Source organism: Folsomia candida, unplaced genomic scaffold (assembly GCF_002217175.1).
Source record: "Folsomia candida strain VU population unplaced genomic scaffold, ASM221717v1 Fcan01_Sc008, whole genome shotgun sequence".
Lineage (NCBI taxonomy): Eukaryota > Metazoa > Arthropoda > Collembola > Entomobryomorpha > Isotomidae > Folsomia > Folsomia candida.
In genome coordinates, this window is record NW_019091200.1 from 65,627 (window position 1) to 88,763 (window position 23,137).

Here is a 23,137-nt window from a genome sequence, read left to right on the forward strand (position 1 = left end):
ACAGGTATTTATACCTACGTTATTACTTGTCAATTCGTCCAGAATTGGCAAGTATGTACCTAAAATGTAGTGCAAACAGCAGGTGCAGCTAAATTCATACATACACTACAACTATACATACTACGTTACTGTCAAAAATTTTAGGGTCACGCTATTCATCATCATCATATGAATGTAGGTACATACGTATGTATTTTGTACCCACATGTGGGTGTCGTCGTCCCATAAAGAAAGTGAAAGTAAACCATACATGCTGGCCGGATTTATTGGTAACGTTCCTTCCTTACAAACTCATACACCTTTCACCCATCCACTGCCTACCGAAAACCAAGCTGAGCTGCTGCTGAAGTAAATATGCATGAAAATAAGTGGAATCTTGTTTCAAACAAAATGTAGGTCATGCAGTCAACCCACCGCACATAAAAAGGTTACTTAACATTGAAACACTTTCACTTCCTTTGCCCATTAAAGTGTAAAAAGTGAGGCGTGTGCATATTTACACTTATCGCCAAGAGATCGTAATGTGCAGGAATGAAGTAACAGTTAGTTTGTTTCGGTAAATCTGAAGGAAACCGCTAATTCGCTCCCTCTTCGTGGTTAGTTAGTGGGAAAATTCTTCCGTATTTTGAATCCAGGTCACTGTTAACTAGTATCCCGGCATCACCCACACACACTCACATATTGTTCACAATAAGAGTGAACAATATGGCATGACAAATTGGTAGTGGGACAGTGCAGACCTGACCTAAAATAAATTGAGGGAAAGTATGTACTACTTTCCAGTTTTTGTGAATTATTGCTTTTAGTCGGTCGTGGCAGGTCAGGACGAGAGAAAGTGACAAGCAATTCGGGCTGGAATTTCCAAAAATACTGAAAATTATATTTTCTCGGGATGAATTGTAACTCGATTTTTCCAAGCACGCCGGCACCTGCACCGGCGCAAGGTAAAAAAATTGGTTGTTAAAATAATTTTATGCACTTCGTAATTTTACATATTTTTAACAGAAATTGCAGCACGATTCTGCATGGAAAATTCAAATTCGCCGGATTATGAAAAAATCAAAGGTAATTGGTACACTAAATACACAAAATTTTATCCCTAAACAAAATTAATGATGATATTAATCTTTACAGAACTCGAAGTTTTCAACTCGTACGATCAGTTATTAATTCGTCGAAGCGTGGATGATCGGGATAAAGGTTCGCAATTTTGCATACTACTTTTTCACATTATTTTCACATCACATCCAAAATTTGCGAATTTTTTTTAGGAAAACTAAATGTTCCAAACTGCTACGAGGTAACGACAAGAACGGGTCAGCCCATCTTTAAAGTGGTCCAAACAATGGATGCACCTCCAAATGAGCGGCCCTCCTCCTCAAAACCATTCAAACTCAGCATTTTTGACATGAGATCGGGAAACGAGCTGCTTAAACTTGTCGCAAAACAGGGAGCCGACTCCGTAATAAGAATTTCAACTTGGCACCATTTTTTTCACATTTTGCAAAAATTGTGAAAAATATCTATTCAAAAACTATCTTTTTTAAAAAAAGGTGGTCGTGCACGCGCGACAGAAGCACGTTGAGTATCACGGGATTGGAAAAATCCTGCGAATTCGAGAAGGAAACGGAATCCGAGGACCGAACTACAACGTTCGCGGAAGTTCTGGAAAAGTCGTCCTCAAAGTGAACGGAGGTTGTTGTCTTCTCTACAAAAAGACGACTTTCGACATCTGCACGGCCGATAACGCCAACTCGTATGGAAAAATATGCAAGGAGACGGAGGATGAAGATAAGCGCTATCACCGTCGCCCAAACATGGCGATTGACGACGTCGTCTACAAGATCCGGTTCCCCATCGATATTTCCATGGTCAGCAAGGCCCTCATTCTGGCTACAGCGTTGGTCGTGGTAAGTGGAGAATTGATAAAAATGCTATACAGATATGCAAATTAACGTGATTTTGCACAATCTCAGGACTACGATTACTTTGACTGCGGCGCAAAAGAGGCACGGACCGACTTTCTCCTCATGTCGGGTTGCCTGGCGTTTGTCGCATTTATCATTTTACTCATCGTGGTCGTCCTCACGGTCAGTGTGAGCACAAAGCTGGCACATCTCTCGTCAAAGTACGGCAGTAATGGGACGACGAGTAATGAGTTGGATCGTCAATTTGAGCTGATTGACACTGCAGCCCCGTCCAAACCAAATCAACATGTTTATTAGATGCGGAGTTAAATCAATTATTGCCTAACATTGTAAATATTATGTGTGCATGTCGTGTCGTGTCTCCCTAAATAAATAAATTCTTAACTTCTCTTTGAATTACTTAAGTATGTCGTCGGCTTCGATATTGACTCATTAAGAAATCAGACTCGCCAATTCTCGATTACAGAGGTTGAGTCGAGTAAGGTGAAACATTTTCCACTTTTCTGGTTAATGTGTTAAAGTGAATTTGTCAGGATATATTTTATGTTTTATACTGTGTATTTAATATTGCTTGGGACACTTTCAACTTTTTTCTTCTCATTTGACCTGTTTCAAGGTTAGCGGTCAATTTTCTTGTGTCCGATTTTGTAATTTTTAGATAAAGTATCAGCGTAGGTAGGCTAGCATTTTGTGATTCATGTCGAATTCTTTTGTTATTCCATGCATAGCCTGACCTTTGACCTATTCAATCATGGTAGACATACAGATATATTTAAGTTCGCAAAGGGTTTTATTTATGAGGGGATCTTGTTGTGGAGTCGAATGTATTTTTCTGCCTGAAATTTTGAGAACTTAATGGTTCATAAGTCTGTAGCCCATCCATGACACTGAGACTCATTGACGCCTGAAATCGTTCCATCTTACTCGCCTCACCCTCTACACATTTATATATTTCCGATCCCCAAAAATCGAACAAAGAGCATTGATCTCCTGCTGCGAATGCCTAAAATATCGTCGCCCTATTACCATCACGAACCTCACGAATACAAAAATATGTATCACGCATATCACTGAAAAACACTCCCAATCCGTTTAATTTCATGCACCCGTGCAAAATGTGAACAAAGCGCATTGCCATCATTGGAATATTAATTTGATGGCGTGGATAGCCATAAGAATGCGAAAACTGAACTCCAACCAGGAAACGGGGATTTAGCAAGGGGTGAATAAATCATAAAATATTGCGTGAAACTACAGACGTAATAATGTCAATTGGTTTTTCCTCTAGGTACGAAGGAGGTGAAAACACGTCGGGAAAATGTAGTCAAGTTGTCTGCGCTTTCTGGCAGTGACACCATTCCTTCCGAAGACTTGGTTTCGTTGTCAGTCGAAGACAGTGAAATAATGGCAGTGGTTCTAGAGGACAGTTTTTCTTTCGTGGTCTCATTTCACATCCGGAGTCCGACCAATCTCAAGAAATAGTGTAGTTTTTTTCTCAATTTTTTCTTCGAGAAATGGTGCAAATAAATGACAGTTCAATATTACGTACGTTTTTATCATTCAAAAATTTCCTAATTGTTGGAGTTTTACATGGCATCGTTTTATGTCTCGTTCGATCCTTCGTCGGCGCGTGTGAGTATTTATTGCTAATTTTTTTACCGAGGTGAAAAATTTTCACTGAAAATTGAGATAAATTATATTGATAGGATTCCTACTTGCAGTGGGAACTGACGGGTTGGACGGGACTCTTGATCTTTGGATTTCTCGGGCTTGGTCTCGTTTTAGTGGTTGTGATATTCGTATTAAGCATGGTCCTGTGCCTAGATTACTATAAACATGGAGGTAAAATAACGTTGGATTATTTTATAATTTAAAGTTTTTGTGGAGAATAAAATAGCAATATTTTGACCTCAGGAAGAGTTGGTGACTCGGGAGATGAAGAAGATCCGGATGGATGAAGTACTAAAAGTGCAAATAAGATCATAAATCAACTGTGTTAATTAAACTAGCCCAATTTTTCTGAAAAATCTCTCGTATATAAAAGAAAACTTTTTAAAATTGTATGTATTTAAATGTAAATTTTCTCTATCACAAAATAAAAATTTTTTGTGTAGTTTATGACGTCTTTCCATACTCTCATTTGTTATTGATAAAAAAAGGTTGTGAATCGGTAGGAGGAATCTTTAAGTTTTATTTTAAAAGTGCGATTATTGAAAAACTCTGTTGTCGGCGTGCAACATTTGCATAATATTCGCACATTTTTACCCGAAACGAACCTTTCGCGAATGTATGGAGATTCATAGAAATTTGTAGAATTTTGGTGATACTACGGAGTGCCTGATGATGCCTTTCTTCACGTTATTATTAAGATAAGCTGCCCACCTGGCCTGAACGTCCCATTTGTAGGTAGTTATACGCTTACAAATCATTACCAAGTAAAAGTAGGAGACGAAGTGGATATGAAAATTGTGTATATTTTTGTAACCCACATTATACTTGTAAATAACCTTTTAAAGTAATCAGAGTTTAGGGTCAGACTTAATTCCTTGTATTATAAAACTTTGTGAATAATTCCTTGAACTAAATACATATTTTGCGAAAGTAATTGTATAAAAAATTTGCCTGAACCATTAAAAAAAGTTGTTCCACGCTTCTGATGATGATTGGCTTTCTCCGCTTACATCACCTAACCCGACACCTACGTGTTTTCACCACAAATGCCAATACGTTACGTAAAAAATCTGAATTGATGATGTCATTAACCTGCCAAATTTGTTCCGCATTGTTGTGCTGTCCATCATCAAATCCGGACATGTCACTTCTCCCTGGGATGAAAGTGCAAAACAAACTTTTTCCTCCTCCTCTTCTCCTCCTCCCTCAATGACAAATAATAAAATCGTGTCATGCATTTTGTTCCGCAAGTCGTTAAACATCAGGCCCACGTACGTTTAGACTTTGTGAGTGAGATCACTAATGCATTCTCTCCGACGCTGGACAGATTACTAATATACATACGAGTTGCTGCGGCGTCGACCTGATTTCTCTAATAGGCCTTGGAACGAAAATTACTCCTTGTTGTGCGGTCGGACGGTGCAACCAACCAGGAAGACGAGACGCGAGAGTGTTGCTGCGGTTGCTTATGGCCTTGCTCATTACGCCATGCTTTCCTCCTCCCGTTCGTGGTGCTTAATCCATCTAAAACAGTAAAGTGAAAGCTATGTTTTCACTCGCTGCACTGCCTCCTGCTGCCGAAAACACTTTATTTCTTCGTCCAGAACCATTATTCACCATCCTTTCACTCTCTCTCTCTCTCAGTGGCCGCGGTAATTGTGGGGACATCGGGGGAAGGGGGAAATTAACATTGTAGGATAGGGGAGGGAGGGTTTTATATCACATGGGGAGATGATGGGGACATCGAATAACCGTGGGGACATTGTCCCAACACTTCCGCGGCGACTGTCTCTCTCTCTCACTCTCCTCATTGCAAAGTAGGCACACGACATTGCTTGCACACATACATCTATATCCTTTAATCCTTAATCCTCGTTATCGAAAGCTTAAGGAGAGCCAGCAGACCAGTTATGATTACACTGTGCAGACTAAACCATGCACAGGGTGACCGATGCCTGGCTGCCTGTTTATACTCATTTGCTTTCATTTCATGACTCCCTCGTTCGGAGAAAGTTAAATTGCATGTTTAATACGAAGCGAAAGTGGGAGTGCGAGAGTAATGCCTGTTTCGTGTACAAGCATAAGCGGATCATTTTCTTCTCCAGACTATAAATATGGCACGGCTTGGAATGCTTAAGGTTCATGGATTTATGCGACTTTTTCGCACTCCATGCCTCGAAAGAAATCAGTTTCGCAATCGTGAGCCAGTCTGACGCTGGGGATCAGGTTGAGTGAGATTATTATTCGGAAATTATAGATTTGGGAGCAACTGGTAAAAAATTATGGAGGATCCGTTGATAGCGAATTGTGAAATTGGTGGGACGACGATGGGGAGCGGAAATAAAGGTGGTGACGAGGAAGGGGATGATGAAGAGGTCAAAATTTCAGACGTGGAAGGCAGCAGCAGTACCAGCAAAAGTCGGGGTGGTGAAAGTTCCAGTAGTGGTGCCGTTGTTGGGAATAAAAGTCCGAGTAAAAGCAGGGCGAGGAATCATGTCGTACATCCTTTATCGGGGGGTGCAAGTAAGTAAATGGAAAAAAATACATGAAATTTTGAAAATGCGTAAAAAATTGACTTTGAAATTAATATTTTTTATCCAAAATAGTAAATTGTCTCCTCGCCGTGGACGGGATGGTTCGAGCCACCGCGGATTTAGGAACACCACGGAAAATTTCCCTAGCCACGCCAGGATTCAGTGTAAATGTCGATGGTAAGCAATTCTTATCTAGAAAATAATGCCTGAATTTATGTAAATTAAAAAAAATTCAGGTGCTGAAAACGAAGCTGCGTTATATCTCCCCCTGCAAAATACGAGACACTTATTTATCCGAGAGTATAAAAAACCTCAATGTGAGTACATTACGAAATAATTTGATCAACTTTCCTGCTCAGATTTGAACGGAATTTTAGGGCCGACGGCGATGCAAGCGACGAGAAGATTTCAAATTTTGAACAGCACGGGTGACTGCATCTACTTTGCTGCCGAACGGTCCAGCTTTCTCAGTCGGATTTTATTCCTCAGGGGAATTTTCCCCTACGACGTCAACGTCTTGTCGATGAGTGGAGAAAAAATTATGGAAATTCAGTGTCGCCCATTCCTCAACAATGTAAAGAATATGCACACGCACATAATTTGCATAAATATTTATCTATAAACCAATAATTTGCACTATTTTAGTGTATGACGATTAAAGATTCGCGAGGTGAATTGATGGGCAAAATTAGAAAAGAAAACAACTGGTGTAACCAATCCTACTCGTTGCGGACGTGGGATGGGACCGAAATCTTGAACATTTTGGGGTATGCAATTTACATACCATGAATTTATACCCCAATTAAAACCCACTAACTTTTAATTAGTCCGGATGGGTCCAACTGTTGCCTGTTTGCGGATTGCGGGGGTGACGATTTCGAAGTTAATCTCGGCATTGGAACAACTCCCATTGGGAAAATTAGTGCCGAGTGGGAGTACGCCTTGGAAAACTTGTGTGGCGTTTTTGTCCCCATGAAACTGGACGAATTGACGATGTCTCTCCTGCTCGGAGCTGTATTTCTAATTGTGAGCTGCACATTTTCATACGACTCTTATTTGTTTAGAAGAACAAGTTTTAATTGGTTTTCTTTTCAAGGATTTCAACTTTTACCAACGACGCAGGGATGCATCGTGTTTCGGCCGGTGCTTCATGACATTCGCCCTCCTCGCCTTGTTTATCCTTTTGCTCTTTCTTATCGCAAAGAAGTAAAGAAAAACAATCAACGGGACGACGATGAAAGTACAAAAAGAGATGGAAATTTATGTACATATTTAGAAATTTGTGTTAGTTTCTAGAAGTTTCTACATTTTATTTGTATTATTTGTACTTAATTTTGCCCCTTTTACAGCATAAATCTCAGTAAAGTGTGAGATTCAAGTTTCTAGAAGTTTCCACATTTTATTTGTATTTATTTATTTTTACTCCGGAATGATAACGCTGTAGAGCAAGTCTCCGTTGTCGTAAAATAAGTAAATACATATGGTCCACTCATTATCTCGACTGATCTACGATTTTTATTAATAAAAATATTTACGAAATTCCAATATTATTGAGTTTCTGTACGAGTAGATGAATAAAAAAAGAAAGTAAATTTAAGTACCTGTCCATTCAAAAGTAAATAAACTGTCCTGTTCTATGTACATGCATAAAATGTATCATAACGTGTTTCTCTTTACATGCACGACCAACAAATGTTCTCATACATTCTTATGCAGACACATAGCTCTGTGAACACGCGAGACTTTGATTAAGCGCAGACTTCCGTGCAAGCAAATCTAAGACAAAGTTTTGATAGGCCTTTGTATGTACATAACCTGAAAGTTTTTCATACACTCGAGCACCATATTGAGCCCTGGTTTTCGTGGAACTGCTTAATTTCGCAGGGTGCAAGTGGCCCTACAGTAAATTCGAAATGTGAAGAAGTACGTACATACATAGCCATACTTTTCATTTTTATTGGTTTAAATATCGGTCACGGCGTGTGCTATAGGCCGTTCAGGATGATTATTATTTGACCCGGTTGGTTATCCAGAAGAAAATCTGCACTGCAGAAATACAGGTATTTTACACACATATTTGTACCTATTGTGCAGCAGTTGCATGCATTTGTATTACTGTACTGGTTAGTAATTAAAATCTATCACCACCACAATCCACGTAACGGACTCATCGGTCGGCTGCTTTGCATATTAAACTGTTAATCTATTCCTGTCAAGGACACACACGGAACATTGAAGGAACTGAGCAGAAAGGTCACTTGACCTGCGGGCTGCTACTTGCTCAATATGCACGTGTATTTAACGAGTGAGTCCATGTTCATACAGTTATTAACCCTAATTAGGAAGTATACTTATTACAATTAATAAAATCCACCCTAATAAAAAGTGAATCATAAATTGGGACCATAGAGTTTTCAACTTTCTCTAGAAAAGAAAGTCGTCCAATGATATGTATCCTTTTGACCACGTCAACAGGTATTTTTGTCCGGAATTTAGCACGAAATCGGAGCATCTAGTTGTAACTCATTTGTGTTTTGACAGATGCAATCACTAACCCAACCCTGGGCGTAAAATGCTCCAGTGTACGACCACAAGAACCTCTTAACCGTGTTACAGTGCAGTTCTAGGTGTGCCATATCCGTCAATTATGACCACTTCCGAGTAGTCACTTCACCACGGGCGGATTCAGAAGGCGTATATACATACTGCTTCCCATGGTCTGATTATAATTGCTCTCAACATGTTTTATTTTCACGAGTGCCCGAAGGGGCTAAAACTGTCGAGTGGTGGTGGTGGATGGCTGGATGCAGGTCAGGCGGCGGCGGTGGCATGGTGAGAAATGAAATTATGGTCAAATTGTTCCGTCTGGTTTGTAGCACTCTGAATTCGATCGCTTCAGGCTCGCTTGGCTTGGCATTTTCCACGTGAAAAACCCACGGATCAGATTTGCTTAGTTTCATTTCATTACTTTCACGTGTGCGCGTATAGAATTTTATGTTGTTGGGTGGTTTGGCTGAGGAAAAATAGAGGTACCACTGCTTTCACCTACTTTACATACATAAGACTGAAATAGTCAGTCAATACATGCAGTGGATTAGAACAAAACCAGTCTGAGATTGTGGTGAAATGTGAAATTAATTTATTTACTTTATGTATTTGTCCATCAAATTGAGACTCCTCGTTCACCACGCTGTCCGCATCAATTTCCTGTTTACTTTACTACTTATTTACTTAAGCTGGGAAAACTACTAAACCGGAAAACTTGTCCAAATCGTCATTTTCATAGACACGAACATAATCATAACCGTGTGTTCAAAGTGCCGTGAGTTAGTGACTGACTCATCCTCAGCTGAGATTACTATTATTATTATGGGGATCACAAAAGGGACCGCGATCTGCCCCATGGATGGTAAACACATGAACAACTTTGAATTCCATCAAATCCTACGATATCCTCTTTTTTTTTCTTTACAGATAACACAATTTTCGTGATAAGAAAGCACGGACCAGATCGACCCGTCTTTACTCCCAACAGTAAAGCGAGTTCAATTTCGAGACAGGCTTCCGTGAACAGTTACCAATCGAAAAGTAAGTAAGAAATCAGACTATTTTTTTGGACAAGTTGTCATTTTTTTTACTTCCAGCTTCCAGATTAACACTTGACGAAGATTTGGAAGCTTTACGATCTGCCAACATCGTCTTCATCCGACATCACGTGCAGAGGGAGCCGGATCAAAAAAGTAATCTAATCTGAGAGAGGACTACTTACTTTCTCCATTTTTTTTACCCTCCTTTCTTTCTCTAATCCAATAAATTGTTCGACACGCAATTACAGAACTGCTGTCGTCGGCGACGTCCTCGTCTTCTCAACTTCAAAACAAATACACAATCGTCAACACATGTGGGGAGACTTTATTTTATGCTGTGGAAATTACGCCAGACGTTTCGCCACCTTCCCCACCGCCACCACCACGCCATAAACTTTCTTTGCCTTCTTGCTCTTTCCACCGAGTTAGTGAATCTGGTAGCGAGAAACAGTTGAAATTCGCCGTGGTAAACTCACAGGGCGAAGAAGTCTTTGACATCCAGGGTCACCCCGGTGTGCGAGGTTATGGAGCGGTAATTATGAAAACGAATAAACGCGCTGTCTGTAACCACCGACCTACCGGATGGTACTTTAAATCCCTGTTTTTAAAAGCGAATGAGCTAGAGTCGACCCATATACCAAATTGAAAGTATTAATGAGTAGATCATTTCTAAATAAAAAATCCCTACTTTCACATTCAAAATTTTACAGGAAAAATCAAAATATGCGCAAAAAAATGCGATTTTTTCTGAAAATTTTTGAGTGAAAGTATGGAATTTTTATGTAGAAATGATCTACTCATTAATACCTTCAATTTGATATATGAGTTGACCCTAGGTCATGCATTTAAAATTCAGGGTTTAGGCTACCATACGTGGTTACCGATAGCGGTACACCCCTGATTTTTCACTCGTTTTAAACGAATGAAAATTTATTGCTTCAAAATCCCCCTAATTTTTCCTTGCCCAAAACAGTACACCGTGGTGCGAAGAGATTCCACCATTTTGGGAAATGTTGCTCAGACGAATAAAATCGCGTCGTGTCATCGTCGCCGCCGAGATCCGCCGTCCTACCTAATTGAGTCGCCGGATGGGAAAACCCTCCAAAAAATCCTGAGACAAAGCTCGTGGAGAAACTTGGCAAAGGGATTCCTGCCCGTGAACGACTTCAACGTGAGCTCTCCCGATGGGACGATTTGCAGGGCGAAAATATCCCGACAAACGAACGCCATCACTTTGGAAGAGTACAGCCAAACAGACACTTATGCGCTCAGCTTTCACACGACTGATATGGATGGCAAGCTTAAATCACTGCTCATTGCGGCCGTCCTCATGCTGGTGAGTGAAACAAAGAAGAAATGTGCGAATTTTTTGGCAGTTTGTTAATTACTTGTGGGGCTGATATCTTTTGGCAGGATTACCAGCTCACCGAAAAGACGACGGAATGGAGGGACTATAAAAGTTTAATATTTCGAATACTCTTTTGTGCCTTTCTAATATTTATCCTCATTGCTCTCATTCTTGTCGTGGTGGATGGTGCGGTGGAGTTCCAGAAGGAGAAAGTTAAACGATTTCCGGGCCAAGTGCCACCACCGTGAGAAGAAAGAGAGACAAGGACGACGGTTAACACTGAATTAATAAAGGTTGAGTGATAGATTATGCAATATTTAGCGGTTTTGGAGACCTTATTTTTCTTCTAAACAGGGAGAAAGTGGAGTGAAATAGTTGATTTTTAATGGTCGTTTGTGGGAAATTTATTATCTTTACTTGCAAAACATGAACAGTTAGTAATTGGAAGACGATTTTAACCCAAATGTCGCTACATTTTAGATGAAAGTATCCAGATAAGAGTGAATTATTTTTTACTACGAGTCCCCTCGGTCATTCCGTTTTAGTGAGGTGATTATTCTGAATTAAGTAATCAGTATTTAATCCGATTACGTCAGTTCAAGTAATCTGAAAATTTACGAACTCAAACATTTACAAACTGTATACATATTTCCACCTTGTGACTTTTCATCATAAAAAATAAGACACACCAGTGACACCAGATATTACTCAACTTTCTCCTGATTTACATAACTTTCCCCTCAAATTCATACGAATCCGACTGACTGATTTCACCTTGTTCGACTTTTCAACCCACGCAGATTCGCAAATATTTGCAAAGAATCATACCTCCTTACACTTTCGATATCTATACGGAGAAAGGAAAAAGATAAATAATCCTTCAAAGCCAAATCTACTTTACATTTCTCAAACAACTGAATATTTTCCCTGCCTGACACCAGCTCAACCAGCTCCGGCCTACATTCCTGTTAAAGTACGTCCCGTGAATTAATTCTTTTGAAGAATCTGCCCTCTTATCCACTCCACAAAAGGAGAGAAGAAACTTATCTCTCTGCTTTAGATAAAAGGAAAGTTTCTCTCCTTTCTCGCCACACAATAGCTGACAAGAAAGAAAAAACGGGAATGAAATGAATGTATAATGCAGTCAGGCGAAAAGGTGTCCACATGCGAGACATGCATTTTTCTTCACGGCAAGACAACCCTCACTTATTTTATTCTCTACAAAAAGAATCCCAAATCTAAAACAAAATGAGGTCCGATTTCGTATTGGGAAATCCGCAGGAAACGAAATGGCCACATTGGAGGCCAACTGTCCGTGAAGAGAGGTTGACCACGATCAGACCACGAATCTATATCTATCCGACCAGTCCAGAGTTGTGTTTTTTCTTATTTCACAGGATTCGATACGTCCAGATTCAGTGGCCGCGGAAGAAGCCGTGGGGACATCTGGGGAGGTTAACATTGAAGGATAGGGGGAGGATGGGTTTATATAACATGGGCATGGGGACATTGTCCCTCTGTCCTCCGCGGCCACTGTCCATATTACTTGACTTTCGTCCCAAGTCACGCTTTATATCCGAGCCAATTGTATTGTTTTCTGTATCATATGTCCAGCAGCGGAAGGGGAAAGGTTAGTCCGCCTCTGACTCTTGCTTGATACGTTAAACTGCCAGGGTTTGGTTGCACTGGGAAAGCGGAGAAAGCGAAGAGAAAGACAGAAGAGTCGATAAATCATGGGCTTAAATCTATTACTGTCAGTTACACTTACAATCTCCATATTTACTTCGTTCCTTGCCCAGCACGTTTATTTATACACTTATTTCCCTGCTGCCTTGAGCTGCTCCGTCCGTCCATCCGACCATCCGACCCATCGTACGTCACGGAGGAGTGATACTTGACCCGCGTTTGTAATCGTTATCTCTTGATTTCTCTGGGTCGAAAGGGAATATTAATGAATGCCGGGCTACAAATTGCACGGAATTGGGGTGGCCATATTATTATTTGTGCGCTTATTCGCCTGCAGAATTACTTACATATTGACTCAACCATTCCTTCCATTTATTATGGATAAATTTCCTTCATCCTTTTTTTACGACTGGGGTACATACATACATATGCAACTTTTATTATTCTTCAATTTTTCCTCCAATCTTGTAAAACATTTCTTTCCGGGGAGTTTGGGAATTAAATTGGCTACGTAAATATATAAGAAAAGGTTATTTTCTCCTTCAATTGAGGGAATTGGATGGCTGATTCGCTTTCACTTTAGTCGACTCTCGTACGTACTATGTAACATCCCATTATGCTGGCTGCTGCGTGTAAAAAAGACGGTTTCTTCTTCTGTGCCAGTTAAAAAAAACTGGTTTGTAACCCTAAAGGGATTCGGGTCCTGGAGATGTGCTCTCTGCCTGCTGTACGTACGTCCGTCCGTTCGCCGTATCGACCCACGGCGTCAAGGTGGACGACGAACAACTGGAATGCAATTCATTCATTGCAATGAAAAGAGAACATTAAAACAATCATGAAACTGGAGGCATGAAAGTGCCGGCCAAAAAGAGAAAGCAAGAGAAAGCATCCCTACCAGCGTCATGCTGCTGCCAGACTTTAATTTGTTGGCAATATCGACTTAATTAAAAAACGGGCCGGTCATAAATTGGGCTTTCGTAATATTGACCCAACAATCCACTCTGAAAACTTTCCCCACTTTTTATTAAATTCATTAAACCGACTCATCCCTCTCATGATCGTGATCATGCTGATGGATGCTGCCAGAGGCGATCAAACTCCACATAAAACAAACCTGTCATCCATCAAAGTGGGGAAAGCAAGAGAGAGAAAAAGAGACGTGACTGGGGAAAAGGTCTGTTTAATAAATAGACTGCAATGCAATGCCACTCTTAAAATACAGACGGCCAGCAGCAGCAGAAACAACTTTGAAGTGAAACGAAGAAGGACGAGGAGAGATGCTATACGGACGGCCATGAAAGTATGATGATGATGACGGCTACCAACACAAAGGGCCCACCCACCCTTTCGCCCCAGTTTCCTTATATCGCATCGCATCTCACGCTAGTAGATTTTTTCTCACTGATGGTTTCCTCCTTGGAACGTTGTGAATAATAGTTTCATGCCCGTTTCTCTCTACGTGGGAAGAAAGTTGGAATGGAATCTTGAAGGAGAAGAAACTTGTTCAGTATGCGAACCATGCACGACGAGGAGAAAGTCCAGCTCAGGGAATGCAATGCCATGCCATGCCGTATGTATGCAATGGGGAGAAAGTATGCACGATATTATTTGGAGCGAGACGGCCGGGTCGGTCGGCACCCATCCAATCCAATCCACGTATGTCTCCCTGCACTAAAAAACATCCTTATATTTCACCCAAATTACGATACCATGCATGCAAGTATACAAATGTGGGTCCTCGTGCAATATGTAGCCGAATTCTGCATGTATTCCTTCTCCAGTGAGGTTGCTCTTGTCTGTTCCGTGCAGTTTTTTAATGTGAATATCCCGTCAACAGCAGTACAATACGGGTGGCTCACTCACTCGCTTATTATTACTATGCAGATACAAACTTGTCCATACCAGAGTGAACCCAGTCTCCTTAATGGATCGAAACACATACAATAATGCAATCCAATTTTCGTCTCAAGTCTACAAAATTGCAATCCACCAACTTTTCGCAAGAGAGGAGGAAAAAAAAACTCGTCGACGAGAATACAAAGTACTTACATCCACCCAAGTTTTAAGTCCCTTTTACTTTCCGCCTCCTACTTTCTACCCGACTTCATGATCATGATTCATAATTCTGCCACTGCAAGTTAGACGTACGTACTTTATAGAATTGGAAAAGGAAATCGTTTCCCACAAAGTTTAAGTTCGGTTCAAAATACTATATTTGGCTTGGTCCTCTCAGCATCCGTCCGTCCAACCGAGCTGCTCCTGCCTACTCCTGCTGGAGAAAGTGTATGTACAGACGTTGGTTTCATGGGAAACTTTCTCTCTCTCTGAGATCTCTCTCTTTTCGAGGGTAGGCCAGAGAAAGGGAAAATTTCTCCATTTGTCTGCTCCTGCCTGCAGTGCACTTCTCACTCGTTCAGTGTCTCTTCTTCTTTTGACGGATGCACACACGCGACGAGCACCAGAGGCAAGCCGTGTGTGGGAGAAAGCTACAAAGCACTTTCACCACCACCACTCTCCATCATCATCTCTAAGAGGATTTGTTTCTGAAAACTGGGATTTCACAGTTCCTCCCACAATTTTAAAAATATCCAAATGTGACCATTAACTAGGAAGGAAGACAACAAAATTGTGCCAAATTTTAGATACATTTGTTTTCCTCCAATACTCATAAACTCTTAATTAATTATCACTAAAAGTTTCATTACGCGTAATTAAACGATACGGTATAATCCCGTTTCGTGCGCGACATTATTACATAACCACCACATCGATCAGGAGGAAACGAACGTGCAATATAAAGGAAACGGTAGAGTATAAATTAGTCGGGAAAAGTGGTGCAAGAAAAAGAGAGAGAAGTAGCATTTTCCTCATTACAAATTGAGCGTGTGAAGTGAAATACTCGTGAACACGGCATAATTTCATTAGCGCAACGGCATAATGAGCGACCTAAGTTTAAGTCTGTACTTTGGAGAGGAGGAGCAGACAAGGACGAGACCGCCTGCTGCAGGTAAATAATAATATGCGACTCTAAAATATGCTCCACAGTAAATAAAAAAATGCTTATCAAAATCCGAAGAAGAAAATCATATATGTAAATTTCTCACCCAGATTGCGAGTCTATTTACGGTCTCTTGCCAACCCCGTTCGACTCAGCCTTTCCCCTGGATGCGTACAACTACGGGAGGAAAAATAAACCTCCGACGTGTATGTTGCATTGTATTTTATTTATGTATTTGTCATGTCCTCGGTGGATTTAGGATCTCATTTTCCTTTTATGACCACCTTTCTATCCACTCCAACAGCCTCGTTCTACGACCGGCTCAAGGATTTGCGCGATGCTAACAGAATATTTGTCAAACCGTGCATAAAACCCATCATTCGTGAGTTTGCTTGAGACTTAGTTTAGTTTTTTGGGGAAAAGTAAGTACGTGACAAAGTAGGGATGAAGTAAAAAATAAACCACTCTTTGTTAGGATATTTGGATCAAAAGTGTCAATTTGAAGTTCTCAATGCTCAAGGTGAGCCCATCTACTTCGTCCTGGACACGACGGATGCTTGGGCGAGTACAATATTTGAAGGTCAGGGGACTAAACCCTTTAATGTTATGATCCTCGACTACGACTATTCGGAGGTATTGAAAATTACGGGGCCCGGATTAAATCGGTTACATGGGGTAAGACGGTTTTCATTATTGAATTAACAATGGAGGTCACCCAGCGTGTGGGTTCCGATTTTGACCAAATTAGTGTCAATCGATCACAAATTTAATTAGGATAAAATTTGCAAAGGGTAATATCTGTCAATGGTCATGTTTGGCAGATATGGTTGAATTGGAAGAGGAGAAAGTGCAAAATTTCTCAACTTCATTGTGCGTTTTCTCCTCTTCGGATGCAAATATCTCTGCCAAACGTGCCTTTCACAAAGGGCATACTAATTAAATCTGTGATCGATTGACACTAATTTGGCCTAAATCGGAAACCATACCCTTCCATCCTTAATACGACATCAATACGACCCTATTTTTAGCACGGCTGGGTCAAACACTGCGGGAAAGAAGTAGGTCGCATCGTTCAAGACGACCATCTCTGCTCCTTCTCTCCCACGTACAGCCTTCGCGGAACCAATGAAGTCATCGGCTTCAAGGTCAAGGGTCCCCCCAACTCGTACGCGACCGGACTCCCCAACTGCCCCGATTTCGATGTCGTCCTCCCCGACGAGGTTTCCCTCATGGGCCGCATAACCAAACAGTGGATCGTGTTTGGCAAGGCGTCCGACGGCGCCCTGCCCGAGGACACGTATTCCCTCAGTTTTCACCCCAACATGGACCTCAGAACCAAGTGTCTCCTCCTCTCCATCGTCTTCATGCTGGTGAGTCTCGAGTCGTGTATTTGTACTTGGAAAGAAGTGGAATTTCATGTTTTCCACTAAATCTTGTATCTATCTGATACAGGATTATCAATTCTACCATAAAACCGTGCAGAGTGGCGTGTCTCGGAAATGCTGGACTTTTTTCATCCTTGGCTTCGCCTCGCTCGTCATAATTTTGTACATTTTGCTATCGGAGATCAAGAAAAATAAGACTTTACACATGACGCACAAAATGGATGATTTCGGCTTCAACGTGACGACAACGCAGGTCCCGGAAACGAGCAGCATTATCACTTTGGACGAGAACGATGTCGTGGTTGACAATAGTTAATGGCTGTAAAAATAATTCTTCATTATGGATTGAATACATATTCGCTCAGATAAATTGTACGTATAGTTTGAAAAAAATGGGTGCATGCTCACACTACTTTAAGCCAGTGCTTATCGGGACAATCTATCCAATACTGGGAAAAAACTAATGGTGTTGGTAGTCAATAATTTGTAAAATAATAATAACTACCTGCTGACTCCGTGCTACATAAATATTCGGTATATCAAGGTCATAGCTACAGTATTATTATGCTTATCAAGCTACAACATAACATGGTCGTCTACATTTCATTGATTGGTCGTATATTTGGAGTTAAAACCCCAGTGGTCATAAATTTGGGGATGTTGTTAAATAATTTTTGCAACAATTTATAGCCCAGTGGTGCTCATACCGGGACGCGTATACGATACGAATAGGTAATAATACCTCCCTGTTTGTCTCTCAATTAGATGAATCGACTTTTTGGAAAAATTTTCTCCTGCTCCCTTCTTCCATTTGAATCCAATAGTATTTACAAACTAAAAATATAGAACGAAGAGTGCTGTGATACATAACAAAAGCTCCACTAAATCCATCGTAAAAAAGATACCGAAATGAATAAAAATCATCAAACCCTTTTAAACCGTATAAAAAATCGATCGTCTCAAATTTATTCATAAATACGTATGCACAGAGCACCCAATAAATAATAATTGGCAGTGCATGCGCTTTCTCCACAATTTTAAACCTAGAATTTTGGTACTTATTTTCCTTCCTTCGCTCCTCTAAATATTTTTTAACTTTGCCCATCCACCTCATTATTTTGGAGGAAACCTCCTGCCTTCACCGACCGCACTCTGAAAGGATGATAAAACCAAACCGCACAAAAGTAGGGACTGAGGAAAAGAGTTGACGAAAGCAAAAACAACCAGCCCGGAAGCAAATATAAGCGGCCACTAGTCGCACCGGTAATGCAGCATTTTGTATGCTTTCATTTGTTACAAGTCGTCGACTCAGTCTCTCGACTTTCACCATTTCCAACTCCAATTCCTGACATTTTATACTAATGGAGACCCAGAGAAAGGGGTTCCGCTGCTTGGCTGACTTTCACTCCAGAACAGAACACACTCGCTGTAAATGGCATGTCAAAACTTCATTTGCTTCTTCTCCACACTGCACTGGAGAAGGAAGCCTTGTGTGTGTATCCCTACTCCCACATGTCCGTACGTATTCCTCTCCGGGTTAAAACTCATTTGCAGTTACGGACAAATATGTACTGCATGCCGGAATATGTTGGCAATAGTAATGAACCGCTTTTGTGTGAATAAAACGCATTTCTCATGCCATGATTAGAACCATTTTATGCCTGCTGGCTGATAGTCAGCTTCGATTGTGGGGGTATTAAGCGCCAGTTGGGTATAATACGTTGATAAATAAATAGAGACCCTTGTGGAATAGAGGATACCCGCATATCCATAAAAATTCACGCTTTTTTGTGTGAATGAAAACGGTGTGCAGTTTCTGACATTTTCAGTCTAAAAAATATAGTGACGCGGATAACAAGGTGTCATCCATCCGGCTTCTTCTCTTCTCATCGTCACGGTTTGATCGATGGTGAGAAAGTCCCATTATTTTAATGCTACCCGATCAGAAAAGTGATTGATACGCATCGGATGGATTCACAGAGAAAGAGAGAGGACAACTAACCTTGACTGATACTGAGTGAGTGAGTTTACGTACTCGATCTCACCCATTTTCCGGGAGGATTCATTGAAATTTTGTCGTTCTAGATATTACTTTCTTTATAGAGGAACGCCGAGCCGAGATTTTCAAGGTTAATAGTTCCCACTCAACCCTTGCGCTGGTTGACACCATGAATTATTCGGGTGACAAGAGTGTGAATGTGTGATGGATGACGCTTATTTGTAGTCAGGAGGTCGGTCGGATATGAGCCATACTTATTTTAAGCTCGAACTGTAAGGGAATTTTGGCCAGTTCATTTTCCACCAGACCAGCGAGCGACGCTTTATTCAGAATGAAGGCTCTCTTTAATAAGAATTTGATTCATCCGACGTATTACAAAAACGGTATGTACATAAGTAAAATTATTTTAAAGTGACTTGGTAAACGGTAAAAAATCATAAAATAATTTGTGGATTTTATTTGTCAGAAAATTCAGAGGATAATAATAACAATAAGGGCGGAATCGATGCAGGCGAATTGAGCGAAGTACCGATTGTCATACCAATTAGAAATGAGCTGCGTTCTTTTGAGCGTCGACTGAATAATAATGGTATCAGATTTTTGCATAATTATTGGATTTTAAGATAAGTGTCATATCCTAAAATTCAATACAGAAATCTACTCTCCTGGCGAGACTGGATGGAGTGGCCTTATCTTACGAAGACATTATAGAAACCAGGATGGTAATTAACAAAAGAATTAATTGTGATTAACTAAATTGAACATCAACAATTAGTTAATGATGCTTATCCAACCTTTTTCCAGTACCTTATCATCACAATGAGACTTGTAAATACGAAGTGTTTAACCCTCTGGCAGGAGCCGCTCCAATTTATCACATTTCTGAAAAAACTGAATTTTTTGTGAAAGACACGGGCTGCTTTTTTCAACCTCGATGTCGTGAATTTATCATGACTCCGACAACTCCGAATTGTCTTGATTCCTCCAATATAAAACTCATCGTGGAGTTTGGACGGACGGGATTTTGCAATGTGTGTAACCCGCACAAATGGCAGTAATTAATTTGCATAATTTAACAATTTTCTCATCCATGTGCATAGGGAATAACTGTACTCTACCAAAAACGAAGGATGGGAACGATATCTCGAAAATGTTCCGTGATCCCAAACTCGTACAAGTACTCGGTCAGAAATTCGCACAATTGCGAAATCGCCTCCGTCAACTCGAAATACTGTTTCAAATCGAATCTCCTCTGTTTACGGGAATGTCAACAGTTTAACATTTTCATGAGAAAGGAGAGGCTTCCGAGGGGAAAAATAATTCGAGAATCGCTCGGCTTCGCGATGGTCCTGTTTCACGGAGATGACGCCGTTGCGAAAATCTTGTTGGTCGTGGCGCTCGTCTTGATGGTAAGAAAGGGAAAGTTTTTTTTATTACGGAAATCGATTTGCATAACACCAAAAACTTTTTTAATAATTTGCAGGATTTGCAAACTTTGAGTTTGCGAAGGAGAAAGGGATTTTGCCAATGTGACTTCGTCTCTTGTTGTTTCCAACTCGTTGCTTCAATCTTTTTTTACATGTTGGTACTCGCACTCATTCTGTTTCTGTTTTTCGTATTTTTCTCTCGATAAAATAGATTATTCGCGATATATGCGATGAGAGTTTATGTGAAATTATAGGTAAACAGTTGATGAAATTTTGTAAGAAATTAACTGAGCAATTAAATTCATTCATGACTCAGATATTTAACTTAGACACAAATGATGGGATTGAATTTAGCAGTAAAATAACATGCACAAGCAACTCTTGTAAATGTTTGCCTTGATAGAATTGAAATTTTTCATTTATTGTCATACGAAAAATTGTAATTTTTGACTGACTGACATTAATAAAATTAATGATTGAGATTGAAGGGATAAAATAATCGTGTAATAAAATAAAAAAATCAAATTAAATTTCTACTGTGCGCGATGACAAAGAGATGCAAAGTCTAATACATACCTAATTTCTTGGCATTTAAGAAATATCCATAATCGACGCCGCAATTTGACATGAAATTGTTATAAATTATAATAATTTCATGTCAAATTGGCGCATTATAACTTACAATGCACCAAATTTTGCATTATTCTTAAAGGGTGTTAATAAAGTCCGATCCCATGCATTTTTTGGAGCGTGGTTGTTACAAATTCAGCTGGAACTTTTGAACCAGTGAAGTTATTTATTTCAAATTTTTACCATGGGAGGAACAACTAAACGTGTAAGTCATGAGCATCTTAGCGTTGAGATACAAACATTGCATCAGCAGGGGCTTAAACCTACAGAAATTGTGCAAAAATTGGGCTGCAGCCGCAGAACTGTTTGGAAATGGAAGAATAAAAATTTTGTCCACGACAAAAAGCGACCAGGGCGACCCAGAAAGGTGTCACCTACCACAAAAAGAATGATTAAAAACAGACTTTGCAAGAAAACCGGTAGTTCATTACGTAATTGAGCAAGGGAGTTAAATGACTCAAAACGCTATAAAGAGAAGAAGAAGCAAATTAACTGTGTGACCGTGCAAAAATTTGTGAAAACTACGAAGTGGGGTCACACAGCTTACAAACTAACCAAAAAAACCTCTCATGTCACAAAAATATATCGATGACCGTCTGAAATTTGAAGAACTCCTTCAGAAAAGTGCCCATTTGAGTGAAAAAAGACTTGGTGAAGAATTGCGCAGTCACATCCTTTGGACTGACGAATCTATTATTGAACTATATCCAAAATTGAACCAACAAAATGTTCGTTACAGGACAGAAAACAAATCGGATGTACCATCAAGAGCGATCCCAAAATTCGGGCTTAAAGTTATGGTAGCGGGTGGATTTTGTGCACGTTGCGTGACCCCTCTACATATCATACCAAAAGGCAAATCAGTCAATGCAAAGCATTATATGGAAAAAATATTACCTATCTATTTCGATAGCATGGGGAACAAGGAAATATTTCCGAATGAAAGAAAAATAGTTTTCATGCAGGATGGTGCTATAGCCCATACAGCAAAAGCGAGTTTGAGTCTCATCAAGACGCAAGTTTCAACGGTCTGGAGCAAGGGGGTGTGGGCCGCTAACGGCCCAGATTTGAATCCCCTGAAGAACCAGTGGTCCATACTTAAGGAAAATGTATACAAAGAGCCACAACCCCGGACGAGGGAAGAGCTAGTAAAAAAAAGTTCAAGATGTATGGAATTCGATTTCCAGAGGCACATTGGAAAAATTAGCACAGAGCCTTAAACAAAGAGTTGAGGGCATGGTTAAAGTAAATGGTAACAAGACCAAATACTAAGGTAAATATGTCGAACATTTTTTGTAAGTATCACGGGTAGTTTTTTTTTATACTAGCCTTCACTTTTTTACAGGAAAAATGGGATCGGACTTTATTAACACCCTGTACTAATCTAAGGATACTAAGGATAATGGTATGTCAATGCATAAGGATAAGACCAAGTTATTATTAATTGGTAGCAAAAATAATGTTAATCTGTCACAAAATTTTAATATTACTGTCAATAATATAGTAATCATCCCCACTGATAGGCTGAAATGCGTTGGTATGATACTAGATAGTAACTTAAATTTTGAGCATCATATAAATTATATTGCCAAACGTGCTTATTATAGAATAAGATGCTTGTATGCCGTGAAGCAGTATTTTACTACCTCCTCTTTGACCACTATTGGTGTTGCTACTGTATTGTGTATCCTAAGCTATGTCATGTATTTGGAGTGTCACATGCGCAAAGAATTTACGTATTATAGAAAATGTTATTCGGTGTTTGGCCAGACTAGTGCTAAAATTTAAAAAATTTGATCCAATTGCAGATTTGATCAAATGTGACCTGAAATGGCTGTTTCCTCGTGATATGGGTGACTTTAAGACGCTATGTATTATGTACAAATTGCTAAAATTTAATATGGTACCATTTTTTAACGATTATTTTGTACGTGCAAATTGTAT

The 23,137-nt window shown here is 40.0% G+C and overlaps 5 protein-coding genes and 1 long non-coding RNA gene across 13 annotated transcripts; all 6 read left to right on the plus strand.

Moving 5' to 3' along the window:
- Positions 1-32: 32 nt before the first annotated feature.
- LOC110853100 (phospholipid scramblase 2) lies at positions 33-2,332 on the plus strand. The gene is made up of 6 exons (XM_022101329.2): positions 33-944; positions 1,006-1,065; positions 1,135-1,200; positions 1,272-1,462; positions 1,554-1,910; positions 1,977-2,332. The coding sequence occupies exons 1-6, from the start codon at positions 893-895 to the stop codon at positions 2,223-2,225; spliced, it is 975 nt and encodes a 324-aa protein (XP_021957021.1). The 5' UTR covers positions 33-892; the 3' UTR covers positions 2,226-2,332.
- A 321-nt stretch (positions 2,333-2,653) lies between these two features.
- LOC118436431 lies at positions 2,654-4,482 on the plus strand. The gene is made up of 3 exons (XR_004835441.1): positions 2,654-3,560; positions 3,635-3,770; positions 3,843-4,482. It is a non-coding gene; the product is annotated as an uncharacterized LOC118436431 (long non-coding RNA).
- A 1,090-nt stretch (positions 4,483-5,572) lies between these two features.
- Positions 5,573-7,720, plus strand: LOC110853101 (phospholipid scramblase family member 5). 2 transcript variants are annotated; one of them, XM_035854687.1, is made up of 7 exons: positions 5,573-6,122; positions 6,206-6,310; positions 6,370-6,450; positions 6,493-6,707; positions 6,779-6,900; positions 6,961-7,159; positions 7,230-7,720. In XM_035854687.1, the coding sequence occupies exons 1-7, from the start codon at positions 5,882-5,884 to the stop codon at positions 7,341-7,343; spliced, it is 1,077 nt and encodes a 358-aa protein (XP_035710580.1). In that variant the 5' UTR covers positions 5,573-5,881; the 3' UTR covers positions 7,344-7,720. The 2 variants fall into 2 exon arrangements, with proteins under 2 accessions (XP_035710580.1, XP_021957023.1); XM_022101331.2 differs by having other exon boundaries at positions 5,576-6,122; positions 6,511-6,707.
- A 1,110-nt stretch (positions 7,721-8,830) lies between these two features.
- LOC110853102 lies at positions 8,831-11,384 on the plus strand. Its single transcript, XM_022101332.2, has 6 exons — positions 8,831-9,542; positions 9,608-9,721; positions 9,778-9,873; positions 9,969-10,252; positions 10,694-11,056; positions 11,134-11,384. Exons 1-6 carry the CDS (start codon positions 9,503-9,505, stop codon positions 11,314-11,316), a joined length of 1,080 nt encoding a protein of 359 aa, XP_021957024.1. The 5' UTR covers positions 8,831-9,502; the 3' UTR covers positions 11,317-11,384.
- Positions 11,385-14,485: 3,101 nt separating this feature from the next.
- LOC110853103 lies at positions 14,486-18,080 on the plus strand. 2 transcript variants are annotated; one of them, XM_035854550.1, is made up of 7 exons: positions 14,486-15,037; positions 15,152-15,761; positions 15,863-15,958; positions 16,057-16,134; positions 16,228-16,427; positions 16,781-17,122; positions 17,205-18,080. In XM_035854550.1, the coding sequence occupies exons 2-7, from the start codon at positions 15,692-15,694 to the stop codon at positions 17,451-17,453; spliced, it is 1,035 nt and encodes a 344-aa protein (XP_035710443.1). In that variant the 5' UTR covers positions 14,486-15,037; positions 15,152-15,691; the 3' UTR covers positions 17,454-18,080. The 2 variants fall into 2 exon arrangements, with proteins under 2 accessions (XP_035710443.1, XP_021957025.1); XM_022101333.2 differs by having other exon boundaries at positions 14,486-15,761.
- A 663-nt stretch (positions 18,081-18,743) lies between these two features.
- On the plus strand, positions 18,744-21,045 carry LOC118436494. 6 transcript variants are annotated; one of them, XM_035854698.1, is made up of 9 exons: positions 18,744-19,046; positions 19,118-19,154; positions 19,223-19,266; positions 19,362-19,519; positions 19,603-19,725; positions 19,790-19,858; positions 19,941-20,167; positions 20,237-20,545; positions 20,620-21,045. In XM_035854698.1, the coding sequence occupies exons 4-9, from the start codon at positions 19,468-19,470 to the stop codon at positions 20,767-20,769; spliced, it is 930 nt and encodes a 309-aa protein (XP_035710591.1). In that variant the 5' UTR covers positions 18,744-19,046; positions 19,118-19,154; positions 19,223-19,266; positions 19,362-19,467; the 3' UTR covers positions 20,770-21,045. The 6 variants fall into 6 exon arrangements, with proteins under 6 accessions (XP_035710591.1, XP_035710590.1, XP_035710588.1 ...); XM_035854697.1 differs by having other exon boundaries at positions 18,744-19,154; positions 19,241-19,266; XM_035854695.1 differs by having other exon boundaries at positions 19,241-19,519.
- Positions 21,046-23,137: the final 2,092 nt, after the last annotated feature.